General features: G+C 42.2%; 1 protein-coding gene across 2 annotated transcripts in view; it reads left to right on the forward strand.

The window, feature by feature from the left end:
- The first annotated feature begins 8,665 nt into the window (after positions 1-8,665).
- Net1 (neuroepithelial cell transforming 1) overlaps positions 8,666-18,814 on the forward strand; it is a 34,767-nt gene continuing 24,618 nt past the window's right edge. For both annotated transcript variants that reach the window (XM_036188374.1, XM_036188373.1), the window contains exons 1-2: positions 8,666-8,930; positions 15,320-15,386. In XM_036188374.1, the coding sequence (XP_036044267.1) occupies positions 8,803-8,930; positions 15,320-15,386 (195 nt within the window). In that variant the 5' untranslated portion in view covers positions 8,666-8,802. The remainder of the gene's footprint in view (positions 8,931-15,319; positions 15,387-18,814) is intronic.

The following is an 18,814-nucleotide window of genomic DNA, read 5'->3' on the forward strand; positions in this document are numbered from 1 at the left end:
ATCCATAAAACAAGCCATAGAGCTTATCTCTGAACTCTGGGTTTGATTGAGAGAACCTGACTCAGTGAATAAAATGAAAGAACAATTGAAGATGATTCCTAATATCAACCTTGGGCCTCCATATGCACATACTACCCCAACACATGCACACACACACACACACACACACACACACACACACAGAGAGAGAGAGAGAGAGAGAGAGAGAGAGAGAGAGAAGAAAAGATATTCATGATTAAACAAATTCCAGTTATTTCTGAATAACAGAGGTTTTTTTTTTTTCTTATGTAAAGGTTACTCTTTTCATCTGCTCTAATCAACATTCATTACTTTTCTTAAAGTAAAACAACTTTTTAAGTAGTTGAGACAGACCATACATCTTAGTTAGGGTTTCTATTGCTATGACAAAACACCAAGACCAAAAAGCAAGGTGGGCCAGAAGGGGTTTATTAGGCTTACACTTCAGCATTGACGTTCATCACTGAAGGAAGTCAGAACAGGAACTCAAACAGAGCAGGATCCCAGAGGCAAGAGCTGATGCAGAGGCCATGGTGGGGAGCTGCTTACTGACTTGCTTCCCATGGCTTGCTCAGTCTGCTTCCTTATAGAACTCAGGACCACCAGCCCAGGGGATAGCACCATCTACCATGAGCTGGGCCCTCCCCCCTCCCCCCTCCCCCCGTGGTCACTAAATGAGAAAATGCCTTACAGCTGGAGCTCAAAGAACTATTTTCTCAGGCTCCTTCCTGAGGCTCCTTCCTCTGATGACTCTAGCTTGTGTCAAGTTGATACACAAAATCATCAGTAGACCATATTAACTACTTTTTAACAGAGAGAAAGAAAATCTAGAAATCTAGAGCAATATCTGATGCTAAGCTGCTGCATTTTGATTGCCAGTAGTACTAGACCAAGTCTGCACTGGCCTGCACTGCCTTCTACATCCTCAAGTCCTTCCAGCTGCTTGGCCTTGTAAGCTGAGGGGCAATCACAAATGCACTGTCTCAAAGTCTAAACTCAACTATAGACCTCAGACCTCCCACAAATCGCCAGCCAGGCCTATGTGAACAAGAAGACAGAGGTCAAGAGCTCTGACCTGCCACACCCCAGCAATCTGATCTGGGCTCTGCCATGCTCAGCAGCATCAAAACCATGTAATTTGTCTCCACTGACATGGCATACCATAGGCTTCTTTGTTGCATAAGAATTTCAGATTCAATACTCAGAACTTCAGCTTATCTCTTTGTGTGACTCTTGGTTTCTGGTGACAATGTCTGTGAACTTCACTTCAACATCACTTAGAACAAACAAATAGCATGTGAAAATCAAAACAGTACATTCCATTATGAACAAGCTTCGTAAATCCTTATCTGCAAAAGAACAGTTTCATTCGTCTCCCCTCCTCTTGGACTTTAAAAGCTGTAAACACATTAACCAAACCAGACCTTTGTCCTCTAAGCGTAAGACCAAGTTCAAAAGGAGGGTTGTTCATCGTCTCTGTACCTGAAACTCTTAATCTACAAAATTCATGTGCAGACAGCTCCCAGTACCTCCCTTCTCCAGCTGTCAGTAGACACACGAGGAACTCTACTAAGAGGTATATTCGCTGACAGTAAGTCACAGTAAAAACAATCACCAAGAGAAATAAATTCCTGCCCTCCATGTGCTCAAACAACACAGTAAGTGGTACTTTTCCTTCTCCACACAGCGGACCTCTCAACACAACTTGGCCTGACAAGCCCTGTTCTTGGCTGTAGAAGTGTCTGATTTTACAAAATAGTCACATCTGAGGGCATAGAGAACTAGATTGACCTTATTCTTCTCTTAGCCTCTGCCATCTTTCCAAGCTCTCTCTTCGAACATTAGCCATGGTATTAAATAGTCTACGATTGCAAACTATCCACTAAATGTCAACAACAATAAGCACCAGCACACTAATAAATGCCATTCCAAAACTGATTTGAGTTACTGAGAAAGGATAATTTTCAATTAAGCTTTTAATATGAAGATAACTGTAGATTCCTATGCAATTCTAAGAAATAAGCAAAAGACCTCCCATACCCTTTACTCACTTGCTCTCAGGGATATATCTTGCAAGGACAACATCACACCCAGAATGCTGCTGACATTGATCAAGTCAAGACACAGAATGTTCTACTACAAGTATCTTTCATGTTGGAAGCCTTGATTGGTAAGGTAAAAATGACTTAAAGCTGAAGAAAAAGTCCACTGAGGCAAGGCAAAGAAGAAAAAGTAGTTTGAAAGGTTGCTTCCATTGAAGAATTCAAAATTCTAAGATATTAAAAACTATTGTGATTTCCACATGGGAGGAAAAGATTAAAGGGGAAGTGTTCTAAAAGTAGTCCTAAACAGAACTGCTAGACCTAACTATATTCCTTCTCACACAGAACTAAAGAGAGAGTAGAGAAAATGCTGTGTCCTTTATCCTGCCACACATTTGTGATTTATTAAGGATTTAGGGTGGAGGAAAGTACCTAAATACAACCTACAAAATCTGCCACCACCCCAAGTCAACACTGTTGATTGTATACTGTGCCCACTTACCATGCTGGTCTGAAGATGTCCCTAAAGCCCTGTGGTGACAATTGAGGATAAGTCATTTCTAACACAGCCTTATCACTGGGCCCGGAAATGACTCCACCTGAGGGCTGAAAACATTCTTCACTTAAAGCAACACACCCAATTTTTAATTTTTCAATTCTCCAATGGCAACGCAGCCATATTGGGCCTGAATAAGCTGTGCTAAAGTTTGTGCCAACTACAGCTTAGTCTACTAAGCTAGTGTCAGCTTCCCCACAACTGTTTCTAAACTATATTCATGTTGAATATAATAAATCACTGTGTGCGTGCACACATGCGTTTGTGTGGGTGAACATTCAGGTGAATGTGCACATGTGTGGAGGACAGAAGACAGCCTCAGGTATTGGTCTTCAGGAGACATTCACCTTGGTTTTGTTAGAGGGATTCTCACTGGCCTGGCATTTGCTGATTAAGCTAGACTGGTTGGCAAGTGAGCCCTAGGGATCCACTTGCCTCTACATTTACATCACTGGTTGTCTTAGTCACTGTTCTATGGCCATGAAGAGACACCATGACCAAGGCAAGTCTTATAAAAGAAAGCATTTAACTGGGGCTTGCTTACATTTTCAGAGGTTCAATCCATTATCACAGTGGGAAGAATGGTAGTATGCAGGCAGACATGATGCTAGAAAAGTAATCAAGAGTTCTACATCCAAATCCAGCAGGAAGAAACTCTGGGCCTGGAATGGGCTTTTTGAAACCTCAAAGCCCATCCCCAGTGACACACTTCCTCCAACAAGGCCACACCTCCTAATCCTTTCAAATAGTGCCACTCCCTGGTGACCAAGTATTCAAATCTACAAGCCTATGAAGGCCCCTCTTATTCAAACCACCACAGTGGTGTAACAAGTTCCAGCTGGCTGTGACTCAGGCTCTCAGGCTTGTGTAGCCAACACTTTCTTTATCATCTTCCCAGCTCTCACAAATGTCTTCCAAATGTTTCCCCTGATATTAAGAATTGAGTCAACCAGCTGTGGAACTTGCATGGGACTGGACTAGGCCCTCTGCATAAACCAGACAGTTGTGTGACTTGATCTGTTTGAAGGGCCCCTGGAAGTGGGATCAGGATCCATCATCCCTGGTGCCTGAGCTGGCTTTCTGGATCCCATTATTTATGGTCAGATGCCTTGCTCAGCCTTGGTGGGCTTGGGGGTAGGGGGGGGGGGGGGGGTTCATCTTGCCTCAACTGAATGTACCAGGCTTTGTTGACTCCCCATGGGAGCCCTTACCCTTTTGGAGGACGGGATGGGAGTGGAGGGATTGGGAGGGAGGGAGCAGGAGGAGGGAAGAGAAGGGTATCTGTGGTTGGTATGTAAAATGAATAAAAAAAGGAAGTGAGTCAGCATTAATGGGGAAAATGAAAGCATATGAGTAACATTTGCTGCAATAGCAAATCAGCCTAAAAGGTGCTGGGAACCAAACTTTGGTCAGAGCAACAAAAGCTCTTAACTACTGAGCCACCTATGTGGCCCCAAATCAGCCCTTTCTGTTTCATATGCATTTCACAAGTATCTTCTTCTTGAATAACGTTCAACCCATTTTAAGTGCAGACAAAACCAGACACATTCAATGTGGTATGGACATAGATCATCTCTGTAATACTTAGGGGAAAACAAAGAAAATATCATTTTGCTTTGTTCTCTCTCTCTCTCTCTCTCTCTCTCTCTCTCTCTCTCTCTCTCTCTCTCTCTCTCTCTCCCTGACAGGATCTTACTATGTAGACCATGTGAAACTCAAATTCACAGTCATCCTACCTTGGCCTCTTAAGTACTGAAATCAAAGCCATGCATCACCATGCTTGGCCAGATGCACCCTCTTTTACCATCACCTCCCATACATACACCTCATCCAACCGTACTCCCAGACATGAGGGAATTTTCTAGACTTTTGCTATTATTTTGTTAATATAATATTGTATTTTTTTATATTTATTTTCCTTGGGAAGCCAGTTCAAACTCCTAAGGCTTCAGGGGAGCATTTCTCATACAAACTACTGTAATCCTCAAAGTGTGCTCTCTTTACGCAATTAGTTGCAAGGCCATAAGAGCAAAATTGAGGCTTTCCAGAGGGTGAAAAAAAGACATTTCTGCTATGGGTGACAGCATCAGCAGCTATACCAGCTCCTAGTCTGGAGTTCCAGTCTGGAGTTCCAGCCTGCAGGCCACCTGCTCACAGCAGATCTCACAGCCCCAGCAATTACAGAAAACAAGACCTTGAAAGAAATCATATAGCCATACAGTACTGGTTTGGACACACTTGGTAGCTATGCTTAGGTCTTGAAAGAATGAAAAAAAATTAAACTGATAAAAATGTGGTGCCTACTATTTGAATTCCCCTCCTTTTCTATTCCTTTCTTAAGTAGTTTTCAATAAATGGGATTTCATTGGCCAGTTCACTACATACAACAAACCAAAAAAAGTGTCACTGAATTTCTGTTGGCTCTGGGATTTTGTTTTTGTTTTTAAGATTTACTCTTATTTTATCTGTGTGGGTTAGTGTGGGCATGTACCTTATGTGTGTGGGTGCCCATGTAGATAAGAAGAAGGCATTGGATTAGGGTGAAGCTAGAGTCACAGGCAGCTGTGAGCTGTGGTCCAACATGGGTACTGAGATCCAAACTTGTATCTTCTACAAGATCAACAAATACTCTTAACTGATGAGCCATCTCTCCAGCCTTGGTTTTGTTTTTTGTTTTTTCTTACATAATACTTTTATTATTTGGGAGTTTCACAATGCACCATGACCATATTCACTTCCCTGTCTTCCCAGGTCCACACCCACCCCACCTTTGGGGCTTCCCTCAAAGAAAAGAAAGAAAATACTATTTTCTTTAAGGGTCTGGTTTTGGGTTTTTTGAGACAACGTTGGAGAGGAAAGGGTTTATTTTTTAGTTCCACATCACAATTCATCACTAAAGGAAGTCAGGACAAGAACTCAAGCAAGACAGGAACTTGGAGGCAGGAGCTAAACAGAGGCCATGAAGGAGTGCTGCCACTTACTAGCTTGCTCCTTATGTCTTTCTCAGCCTTATTTTTTATAGATCCCAGGACCACCAGCCTAGGGATGGCACTACCTAGGATGGGATGGGCCCTCCCCAATCATTCACTAATTAAGAAAATGCCCTCTGGACTTGCCGACAGCCTGATCATATAGAGGCATTTTCTCAGTTGAGGTTCCCTTCTCTCTGATGACTCTGGTTGATTCAAGCTGACATAAAACTATGCAGTGCCAGCCTTTTCCTGGGTTTGTATGACCAAGTCTCAGTATGTAGCTATGATGGTCTGAGTGATAAATGTCCCTCATAGGCTCAAGTCTTCAAGCACCTGGTCCCCAGTTGGTGGTGCCCCTTGGGGATGTTTATGTGGTGGAACCTTCGGTAGAGAGGAAGTATGCCACTGGGGACTGACTTTGGGAGTTCATAGCCTCACTCCACTTCCAGTTTTCTCTGCCTCCTATTTGCAGCCAGAGATGTGATCTTTCGACTTTCTGCTCCTGACACCATGGCTGCAGCTTACTGGCATGTCTCACCACCATGATGAACTCTTCTCCCTCTGGAACCATAAGCCCAAATAAACTCTTCCTTCTGTAAGTTGCTTTTGGTCATGGTGTTTTTTGCTTTTTTTTAAATCACAAATGAGGGTTTATTTCACAATTATAAACAAAACAAAGCAAAAGAGGTGTGGTAAGCCTAGCACTCAGAAGACAGAGGCAGATATCTGAGTTTGAGGCCAGCTGGGTCTATAGAGAAAGTTGCAGGCCAGCCAGAGCTACACACACACACACACACACACACACACACACACACACATCATACCTTTATTTAAATAAAGATTCTTAAATAACACTTTAATAGATCTCTACAGTAATTATTTTTTATGTTTAAAATATTGTGATGGCTATTCTTGGTTGACAACTTGACTACATTGAGAATTAACTAAAACACAAAGGCCTCAGTACAACTGTGAGGAATGTTTTCTTTTTATTTCTTTTCATTTCTTTCTTTTGTTTTGTTTTGTTTTGTTTTGTTTTGTTTTTCAAGACAGGGATTCTCTGTGTAGCTTTGGAGCCTGTCCTGGAACTCACTGTGTAGCCCAGGCTGGCCTCAAACTCACAGAGCTCTGCCTGCCCCTGACTCCCAAGTACTGGGATTAAACATGCACCACCATGTTCTGGTGAGGGTTTTTTTCTTAATTAAATCATTTCAAGTGGGAAGACACATTTTTTTAATAATTAATTTAATTTTACATATCAGCCACGGATTCTCCTGTCCTCCCTCCTCCCAAACCCCAGCCTTTCCCCCAAGCCACCCCCCCATTCATACCTCCTCCAAGGCAAGGTCTCTCCTGGGGATTCAGCCCAGCCTGGTAGATTCAGTTGAGGCAGGTCCAGTCCCCTCCTCCCTGCACCAAGGCTGAGCAAAGAAAGCAAAAACAAAAAGTATTTTAAGTGCCAAAAGTCTTACCACTTAGAGAAAACAATGTATTAATTTCATCTTTTTCTTCAATATAATTATAGAGTGATTTAAAATTATTATAGTTCTTGTTTTCTTTAGAGTTACATTGCTGTGATGAAACACCATGACCAAAGAAACTTGGAGAGGAAAGAGTTTCTTCAGCTCCACTCCCACATCACAGTTCACCATCAAAGGAAGTCAGGACAGGAACTCAAGCAGGGCAAGGACCAAGAGGCAAGAGCTGATGCAGGGGGGCCAGGGAAGAATACTGCTTACTAGCTTGCTCCTCATGTCTTGCTGAGCCTTATTTGGTATAGAACGCAGGACCACCAGCTATGGGATGGCACCACCCATAATGGGCAGGGTACTTCCCCATCAGTCACTAATTAAGGAAGTGCTCTACAGGCTTGCCTACAGCCCAATATCAGTGGCATTTTCTCAGTTGGGGTTCCCTCCTCTCAGATGGCTATCATTTGTGTCAAGGTAACATAAAACTAGTCAGCACAGATCTATATTTCATGTTTTTATAATGTTTGATTTTATTTCGTACCTTTTTTTTGAGACAAAGTTTCTCTGTGTGGCCCTGGCACTCCTGAAACTCACTCTGTAAACCAGGCTAGGTACACACTCACAGAGATCTGCCTGCCTCTGCCTCCTGAGTGGTAGGATTAAAGGCGCATGACACCACCACCCAGCATATCTTTTATTTTTAATTATTTCTTTTATTTTTTGAGATGATAATATAATCACATCATTTCTCCCCGTTCCTTCCCTCCCTCCTAATGCAAATTGTTGTTACATAAATACATAAATACAGCCTGCTCAGTCTGTATGATGTTACTTGTATATATTTTCAGGGTTGCCTGCTTGGTATTAGATAACGAGTTGGTATTTTCTTCCCGGGGGAAGACTATTTCATTATAGGCTGAAGACAGCCTTTCCAGTCAATGAGTGGTATTTAGACATTTCCAATTCATTTGGATTGCCTTCAATTGTTCTATTATGCACAAAATCATTAACATCTGCCTGTACAAATGGTGTTATTTTTCAGGATAACCTTCTACAAAAAGAAGAGACTACATTTAAGGCTGTTAGCAACATTTAAAATCAAAGAACGTTTCATTTACCTATCTTCATAAAATAACCCTAGAAGTCCTTTGTTTCATGCTGTGCATTTGCAGTCTTGCAAGCAGAGAAAGTACTGGAAGACAGGAAGACATGACTAGATTTCCCTGGTTGTTGGAAGACATCCCTGAGAACACAGGTATTGTTTTTGGCAATTGGCCATACATCCCACACGAATAATTTAGTGTTTATATGCACAACTGAACCTTTCTTTGGAGTCATTACTTTCAACCTGTCTAATGCTAAGCAACATCAAATGGTAACCGGCTTCCTATCCATTTTCCTGGTCTGCAGCAAAGGTTCTAGTGAATAGAGGCTGCCTTTGGGAGATTCAGGAAAGGAGTTAGAATAAACCTCCAAACCCTTAACTTTCACTCCGCTCCTTTCTCTCCGGCTTGCCCAGAGGGCCTCTGGACTAGGGCGGGACCCCACATATCCTAGCAACCGCTACCCGCTCTCTGATTGGCTGACCACTGGGCCGCCGCCATTTTCAAATCCCCGGATGATGGCGGTGGCAGCTCCCTGCTAGAAGGCAGCTTACTGCCTCGCAGAAGCTGGCGGGCACCGTGCCCGCCACGGTCGGTCTCCCGGGCACTGGGCCACCGCCCCACCCCCTACCCCCGGACATGGAGCCAGAGCCAGCGGCTCAGAAGCAGCCCCGACCGCGGAGGAGAAGCCGCAGGGCCTCAGTGCTCTGCGAGGACCGAGCCGCAGGGCCTCCGGCCGACACCCCCGGGCCGGCGGCGGACGGGAGGTGAGTGTGGCAGGAGATGGGTAGGGGGAGAGCCAGGAATGGATGCTGGAGACCCGGGAAGTGGGTGGATAGGGAGCATCAGGGATAGAGTCAAGACACTCAGGAAGCGGGTGGACGAGAGAGCCGGGGAGGTCACCGCAGACTGGGAATGAAGCAGGGGAAGTAAGGGAAGGCCGGGCAGAAATGGGGGAACCCACGGGAGGAGAGAGTGCTAGCCAGGCCGGAGACACCGAGGGCCTGCCTTGAGCTGAGGCCCTAGACAGCGACTGCTCAGACCCGCTTAGAAGGGGCGGACTCATTGGACTTGTTGACAATCTCCTTTAAACCCTTCCGGGGAACCATACTTTTCTGCACCAGAGCTGTTCTCTACAGGAATCTAGTTGTGGACTGCAGGTGCTCAGACCAAAACTGTCATAGAAAACCTGCAGTGACGGGAGTAATTGTCACCTGAGCAGGCACCAGCTCTTTAAGCTCTGAAAGCGGTTGGAATGAAATGTTTTTTTTGCAGACCAGAATAGGCCAAGCTCCCGGAATGAAGAGATCGGAGAAAGACACTCGCTGGCTTTTCGATTATTAGCACATTTCATAGTCTGTGTTGTGCCTTTATTTCTCTGTGTCTGGAAAAGGTGGATGCTAGATTGATTTCAGAAATCTGTGTCTGGAAGAGAGGCCGTGGGAATCACAATGTTAATATCAAATAGGGAATTGGAATGGCATTTGTCTGTACTGTTCTATAATCCTTTTGACCTGTGAAATACAAAAATTTTGTTTTAAAATACTGAAGATAGTGGTTCCCATCATAATACTGTTGAAGTTACAGATCATATAACTTTGAGTTCTGTGTCTGTGCAGTGAGTATATAATAGTGTCTACTTCATAAAAGGCGCTGTGAACTTCGGTGCTTAGCATGGGCTTGTGCAAAGAAGTCTTGTCTGTCAGTTTTTTTTCTGTAAAAGTAACAATCAGAAGTCTAGTTTTGTTGTTGTTGTTGTTGTTGGTGGTGGTGGTGGTGGTGGTGGTGGTGGTGGTGGTTTTGTTTCTGAAACAAGTTCTCACTATGTAACTTGGTCATCCTAGAACTCAACTACATAGAGAGACTGGCCAGAAACTCATACTATACTCTGGGCAGAGCTGTTCTCTATTGAAACTAGCAGACTGCAGGTGCTCAGACCAAAACTCATGGAACCGGTGGAGAGGAGAGGAATTGTCACCTGAGCAGGCACCAGACCTTTCTGCCTATAAACTGCTCTTTCTTCCTTGGGCTCCCCAGTGCTAGGATTACAATGTGTACCACCACACCCAGATCACTTGATACAATTTTAAACTAATCTTTTATATAATTTATAGTCCAGTTGTGCTGTATGGTTTTGAAGAATAAGCAAACACCTTACTTTCATGAACAAGGTATGCATAAACCCAGTGTATTAAGTTAAGAGCTAGATTCTCTCACTTGGTGCTGATTTTTATTAGTTTGAAGTTTAAAGAAGTATTTACCTGAATGCTTGTCTTCTGAAACTTCCTCTCATCCTGTGTTTACAGAGAAGTCAATGTGCAGAAGGAAGTCATCCTTGAGACTGAGAATTAGGAGAATCAGGAAAGACTAGTTAAGAGAAAAGAAAAGGAGGGATTCCAAAAGATGGATGGAGCCAGTTCTACACTCATTGAGTAATAAATACTATTGCACCCTCCCTAACATCAGACACTGTTGTAGCTAATGGGGATTCTAGTGAACAAAAATAGCTAGAGCTCTTGCTCTTAGGAAGCTGAAATTCTCTTGGTTAGGATTGGTAACATCAGGAAAGTAAATGACAGCCTGGTAAGGGGCATAGAGATCATTACTATTTTTAAGAGATCACAGGGAAAGTCTCTTGATGATAATGCAGTTGGAGAGAAGGGAGGGGTGGAGATGAGGGAATTTGGAAGAAATGTTTCTAAGCATAGAGGAGCACTTGCTGTTCCTCTGGGAAGAAGAATCCTACTGGGTATGTCCAGGGGGGCTTTGAAACAGGTGAGGGGGTGAAGTAAAGGAAGTGGGGGTGTGGAAAATGAAGTGACAGAGGTGTTCTTGTAGTAGTTAGCATCTGGTGGACATTCATTATGAGAACTGCAAATCCAGGCCAGTGAGACAGCTCAGCAGGTAAAGGTATGTGCTGACAAGGCTGACCTGAGTTTAATCTTCAGGACCCACATAATGGAAAGAGAGAGCCCACCTCCAAGTTGCTCTCTGACCTGCACACACATACATACACATATGTACACAAGCATACATACATCCGTAAATGTAAAAATAATTTTGAAAGAATTTCAGATTTGATTTAGGAAGTTAGAGGAAATGGTATAGACACACATGCTCATGTATATGGTATCAGTTGCTAGTGGGTTTGCATACAGGTGTTCCTCAACACTATGTTAGAGAATTTTTATCTAGTTGTATTTCTAAGAGTGTTAAATTGGTTGAGTGTATTAAATTTATTTACACATTTTTCAGCCTTTTGGGTTTGGCTGTTTGTTCATTCACTTGTTGTGAGGCCAAATCTTACCGGACTGGCCTGGGACTCAATATGTAGCCAAGGATAACCTTGAACTCCTGATCCTCCTGCCTCTACCTCAGGAGTGCTGGGGTTACAGATGTGTACTACCATGACTAGCTACTCTCAGCCCTTTCAAATAAGAACTTATCAGGCTTTTACCCGTTCTTACTTTGAATATTGAGCCAAGAATTGTTTCCAGTGGATTGAAGAAAAATGTGTTTTGTTCAAAAAATAAATGAATGTCAGATACAAAGAATATAGAGATGGAAAAGTAATCTACTAGGAACGAATAAGCAAGTGAAATAGTGTTTGGTAAGAACTTCTAGTGATAGGCAGAGTAGCATTGATGCTTAATGCTGGCTGGAGAAGACAGAAGACAGCTCCCTGTTGTAATCCCTGAGTCCCAGGAGATTGTTGGTTTGGGGTGCATAATGAATAGATGACCTTAGGCTGGATATGTAGCCCAGTAAGTAGAGTGCAGTAAACATGCATAGGCCCTGGGTTTGGTCTCCAGCACCTCATAGTACTGGGCATACTGGCACTGCCTGTAATCACAGCACCCTGGAAGTAGAGGCAAGAAGATCAGAGAAGTTCAGGGTCATCTAAGATGAATCCTTGCCACACTAAACAGATGAGTAAGGAAGCAGGTAGATAGGTTAATAACTTCTCATGTAAAAAGGCCCTGAAATAAATAGGCATGGTGAATTCTGGGTGTATGTACTCGTTCACTGTAGCTGCAGAACCTGGAAGAGGAAGTAATGAGAAATTACACTGAGGCAAAAGCCTCATTGTGAAAAAGTCCAGACTGAGGATCCCAAGGCCAAGAAGAGATAAAATACAATGCACCAGTAGGGGTGGGGAGCACTGAAGAGGTCAGTCAGCTGTTAAAAGAGTACTTGTTGCTCTTGCAGAGGACCAGGCTTTGATTCCTGATCACATGACAGCTCACAACCACCTGTAACTCCTGTTCCAGGGGATCTAATGCCCTCTTCTGACCTCCACAGGCACTGTATGCATGTGATTTACTTACATGCAGACAGGCAAAATACTTTATTTCTACTAGAACTAATGTAGTGTAATAGTACTTGACCGTGCTCAGGAGCACATCATAGGAAAAGAAAGAATGTTAGAGGCCAGTGAAAGTCACCCTGGAGTTAAAGAAAACACAGCTTAATGAACCAAACTGGCTCCTTAATGTGTTAGTTTATCTTACGCCTTAAATGATTTCATTACTTTGGTATATAAAAGAATAGTATGTCTATATAGATACAGAGACTGATTGATGCTCTACGGCACTACATTTCAGTCTTTGTCCCTTTGGAAGTGAGTTGTTCAGTGTTCTTCTAGAAAAACCACTTATGATCTTAATGTTTTATGAAAATGATTTTTTCCACAAGACAAAGTGGTTATATTTTGAGTCTAACTCTTATTATAAAAGGAAAAATAAAAGAGTATTTTCCAAAATTTTTGAAAGTTGACACTGTTACATGTGTTTTCTGTGCACAGTTCTTTTTTTTTTTCAGTTTATTTTTTTTTCCATGATGTTTAAAATAAATAGAAACTTGTTATTGAAATGGGGGAGGGAGTTACTATTGTGAACTGATTGTTGGTAGTGCTTAAAAGAATCTTGCTGTCAGACTGGGTGTATTTCCCAGTTAGTTTTTTTGTTTGTTTTTAAGATTTTCAAGAGCTAGTTTTTGTTTCCAACTGTCAGGCATCAAATTCTATGGTTAGTGTTGTTGTTATGTAACTAGTTTATAGCTTTGGTGTTATAATTCTCCATCATACTTTTCCTAGTTGACTTTCTATTGCTGTGATAAACAGCATGACCAAAAGCAGCTTGAAGAGGAGAGGGTTTTTTTTATCTCACAGCTTGTAGTCCATCATCCAGGGCTGTCAGGGCAGGAACTCAAGGCAGGAGCCTGGAGGCAGGAGCTGAGGCAAAGACCATGGAGGAAAATGGCTTATGGCTTGTTCTCCAGACTTATGTTCGGCTACCGTTCTTATACCACCTAGGACCACCTGGCTAGCTGCGTCACCACCCACAGTGAACTGGGCCCTCCCACATCAACTGTTAATCAAGAAACTGCTCCCACAGACTTGCTATGGGCCAGTCTTATGGAAGCATTTTCTCACTTGAGGTTCCTTTTTCCAGATAAGCCAGTCTGTATCAAGTTGGCAATGTACAGAGAGTAAGGCACTTTGGCGCACTCAGCCCTGAATGAGATGTTGTCATGCCCCTCCCCTTTGGGATTCTGTGCAGAAGAGACAGAAAGACTATAGGAGCCAGAGTTGGTGGATGACCCCAAGGAAACAGTATATTTCAGATACACATCTGAACTCACAGAGTCTGAAAGCATGCACAAGACCTGCAACAGGCTCAAACCTGACAAAATCCAGCACTGAAAATGGCAAGTGGACACAAAATCTCACCCAGAACCAAGAAGCTATTTGCAATTGATACCTAGTGGGAAAGGGAAAATTAGTTTGTTTGTTTTTTCCAGTGGAGTGTTACTGACATATCACCCACACTCCAGAGCAAGCCCCATGCCCAGGTGTCTTAGTTACTGACCCATTGCTGTGGAGAGACACCATGATGAAGGGAACTCATTAAAAAGACATTTAATTGTGTGCTTACTTGTAGTTTCAGAGGTTAACCCATTATCATCATGATGGGAAGCATGGTGGTATGCAGGCAGACATGGCGCTGGGGAAGTACCTGGGAGTTTTACACCCAGCTCTGCAGGCAGAAAGACAGTGTGACTAGGCCTGGCATGGGCTTTTGAAACCTCAAAGCCCATCCCTTTGAGTGACACAGTTCCTCCATCAAGTCCACACCTCTTAATCCTAATACTTTCAAAGAGTTCCACTGGTTGACTAGGCATTCAAGTATATAAGCCTAGGGGGGCCATTCTTATCCAAACCACACATCAGGGGTAGTTAGCCCACACAAAACAGATGCCATGGTGGGGTGTGTGTGTGTGGGGGGTGTGTGTGTGTGTGTGTGTGTGTGTGTGTGTGTGTGTGTAGTACATATGCACAAGTTTTGTTTTGGTATTTTGTCTTACTGTCTTTTTTTAAGTTTGTTTTGATTTTGTTTTTGTTGTTTTTACCATTGTTTGTTTGTTGTGAGAGAGAATTATGAAGTTGGATTGGTCGGGAAGAGTTGAGGGAGGGGAAAGAATATGATCAAAGTGTATGCTATGAAAAAAATTTGTTTGGTTTTTATTGGTTTGTTTTTGTTTTGAGGGGGGCAGTATAGGCACATGTGTGTTTTTTTCACCATGTGGGTCCTGGAGATCAAACAGAGTAGTGTTTTAGAAAGGGGAAGTTAGGTTCTGTAACGGGGTTCTCTTGCTTTAATTCTAATTTTTAAAAATCAAAAGAGATTTGCATTAATGTAAATAGCATGATTGTGATTTTATTGTGTTAATTTTTTATTTATTTAAAAATATTGGGAATAAGTTTTGAATTGTACCAAATGTAGTTATGAGTTCTCTTGCTGTCTTTTATGATTATTAATAAAAATAATTATTAAAACTGTTGTATATTGATAGATTTTATATTGTTAAGTTGTGTATATACTCCCAAAATGAACCCTGTTTGGTTTGGAGGACTGTTTTTGAATAGTAACCTCTCCGCTAATTTTATATAGTCTCTTTTCATCATAAAGATTCTGGGGGTAGCATATGCCCTGTTACATCTTGTGTCTGCTCGGAAGGACGTTGCTCTCTCTAGCTACTGACATTTGGATCACTATTTTAACTAGTTTTGAGACTGCAAACATGATAGCTTCTTACCTGTCAAGCACCTTACTGTATGGAAATTAGCTGTAATATCTGACGCTTCTGTCCATAGATGCTCCCTTCGGAGAGGCAGCTCCTTCACATTTTTAACACCCGGTCCTTCGTGGGATTTCACTTTGGTGAGTAGATGCCTGGGTTTTCATTTCAGAACTTGGGATCCATTCCTCAGTTGTCTTTCATTCTTCTGTAACAGCTCAGCTGTGCTACTGAATCACTCAGGAAGCAGAACTTCTAACACCATATTTGGCAACCTTAGGCCTTTATTGTCAAAAGCTGAAAGAAAGTTTTATTTCAAGTAAATAAAACATTTTTCAAAGCACTCATGAATTCACCTTTAATACTGAACCTTTCTGTTCCTTTGAGTATACATTCTATAAGTGCTTGAGTATGAATTGTATGTATTGCTGTGGGATGGTCTGTATGTCAAATGTGTTGTTCTGATTGGTTAAAAAATAAAACACTGATTGGCCAGTAGCCAGGCAGGAAGTATAGGCAGGACAGGCAGAGAAAAGAATTCTGAGAAGTGGAAGGCTAGGGCGGAGAGACGCTGCCAGCCACCACCATGACAAGCGAAATGTAAGGTACCGGTAAGCCACAAGCCACGTGACAACTTATAGACTAATAGAAATGGGTTAATTTAAGATATGAGAACTAGATAACAAGAAGCCTGCTGTGGCCATACAGTTTGTAAGCAATATAAGTCTCTGTGTGTTTACTTGTTTGGGTCTGAGCAGCTGTGGGTCTGGCGGGTGAGAAAGATTTGTCCTGACTGTGGGCCAGGCAGGACGAGAAAAACTCTAGCTATAATGTATCTACATGTATATATGTGTGAATGATTATCTGCTATTGGTTACATCAAGACAGGAACTGCCTCACCATCTTAGGGCAAGGATTATTTTTAAGATTTATTTATTTTTATTATATGTGTATGGGTGTTTTGCCTGCATGTACATACGTCTGTGTACCATGTGCATACACTACCTGTTGAAGCCGGTATCCCCTGGAACTGGAGTTACATGTGGTTGTTAGTTGCCATGTAGGTGCTGGAAATTGAACTTGTGTACTTTGGAAGAGCAACCAGTACTCCTAACCACTGAGCCACCTCTCCAGACCTAGGACAAGATTTTACACAAGCATTTAATTTTCTGTGATAGGATGAAGAAAATTGATTGTTTTTATACTTAAAACTTAGTACATCATAATACATATATAATAAATAAATCATGATTTATCTGCAGCCTCTCCTGACCCATGTCAGCAACTCCACATGCATTACTCTAGATTCTGTTCGTGTTGTCTACCTGTTAATATATAGGCTCTCCAGACAGGTAGAAATATTTAGGATTTGGGGTTAGCTGGCTTTGCAAAGTTATGATCACATCGTTCATACTTTGCTATTTTTTTTAACATGACCTTTGAGTCAATAAAGATTTCTTAAAAGCTGTCAATTTGGTTTTGAAGTTTTTTCCCAGTTCTAATTTATAATGTTCCTTCATTTCTTGTATCATTTTCTCAGTGCCTTTTAAGCTTGGTTGGGAATGGAGCTGCAGTTTTGTCTGCTTGAACATTTCTTTCTGGTGTGCCTGCATTCCCTAGTAGTGTGGCATTCTGCTCCTTTTCCCCCTGGAGTAATTTTGTATTTGGGGGTTGTTTTAATTTTTAATTAGATTTATTCATTGTGTTTTATGTGTGTTTTGCTTGCATGTATGTATATGCACAGCATTCCTGCCTGGTGCCTGTGGAGGTCAGAAGAAGGTATTGGACCCCCTGGAACTAGAGTTATGGATGGTTGTAGTTAGAGTTTTCCTGCCTGGCCCAGTCAGGACAAATCTCTCTCATCCACCAGTCCCATAGTCTCTCAGACCCAACCAAGAAAGCACATAGAAACTTATATTGTTTATAAACTGTATGGCCGTGGCAGGCTATTTGTTATCTACTTTTTTATCTTAAATTAACCCATTTCTGTTAATCTATACTTTGCCACATGGCTCGTGGCTATTATTTTTTGTTGGAAGGGGGCGCTGTATCTTATGGGGACATAAAGAAAATTTTAGGATTATGGAGTAGTCAACCTCTGAGCCAGTTGTCTTGAAACCATTTTGGATGTTGGATCATCTGGGCCATGGCGTCATCAGAGACTTTTTAGGTGGTTTTGGCTGATCAAACTTGATGTATCTTAATCTGGAACAAATCTACAGCCTCTGGCTTTTTGTGGAAACAAAAGCAGAGACTCTTTTTTAAAGCAACATATTTTTATATCTAAACTTTGAAGTTAAGGTACCTTTAAAATTTATATATTTGTTTAACTCAACAATTTTTATGATCAAATCTTTTTCTGTAGTTAAAAATCCCAAAGACAAGACAAACCAGATTTTCTGTGTAATATCCATCTTTGTAAGACTGAAACGCCGTTGTGGCTGTTGGCTCCGCCCACCTCAGCTTCCCAACATGGTGGTGGTACAGTTTACCGCCAGCTCTGGGTCTAGAAGCAGTTCTATCAAAGCAGTACATAGCCCAGAAACCTTTTTTTTAACGAGCAAAGGCTAAATCCATCATGTAGCAGAGTAAAGTGTTGCTTGTAGACTCCTCATTCCCACCACACTGCAGGTCAGACGCACACGCCAGGAACCCGCCATAGTAGCTCAAACCGGCAGGCTGCTGCTAACTTGAGAGAAACAATTAGGAAGCTGTTTTTAGTTTTATTTTAGAATCTTTTTTTTTAGGTTATAGGTGGAAACTCTTGCCCCACGTTGGGCGCCATTTGTAGTTAGAGTTTTCCTGCCTGGCCCAGTCAGGACAAATCTCTCTCACCCACCAGTCCCATAGTCTCTCAGACCCAACCAAGAAAGCACATAGAAACTTATATTGTTTATAAACTGTATGGTCGTGGCAGGCTGTTTGTTATCTACTTTTTTTATCTTAAATTAACCCATTTCTGTTAATCTATACTTTGCCACATGGCTCGTGGCTTACCAGTGTCTTTACATGTTGCTTCTCATGGTGGCGGCTGGCGATGTCTCTCTCCAGTCTCCTACTTCCCACCATTCTCTCCTCTCTTGTCCCGCCTATACTTCCTGCCTGGCCACTGGCCAGTCAGAACTTTATTTACACAGAGCAATATCCACAGCAGGTGGTTGTAAAGCATTATGTGGGTGCTGGGAATCAAACCTGGGTTCCCTGCAAGAGCAACAAGTGCTCTTGTCAGCTGAGCCATCTCTCCTGCTCCCAAGGGATGATTCTTACAGGATTTGATTTGAGATTTTTTTCCATTTAATTAGTTACATTTGATTCTTTCCCTTTTGCAAGGGAGCTTAGATAGCTTTTGTCACTTCACAGACTTCCTCTTATTTTCATGGTAGCTTGCGTTCTCTGCTTTCTGGCTCTATTACTCCCCCTGCATCTATCCAGATGTTTTCTTTTAACTACTCTGCTCGATTCTAATTGGACTCCAAGCCTTTTCATCTCATGAGGCCAAGAACTGAAGAGAGCCTTAGATGGTTAGTTTTAGGCATTTGCAAGAGGTAGTCTGGATCCCAAGGAATGTGTT

The sequence above is a fragment of the Onychomys torridus genome, chromosome 5, assembly GCF_903995425.1.
Source record: "Onychomys torridus chromosome 5, mOncTor1.1, whole genome shotgun sequence".
Lineage (NCBI taxonomy): Eukaryota > Metazoa > Chordata > Mammalia > Rodentia > Cricetidae > Onychomys > Onychomys torridus.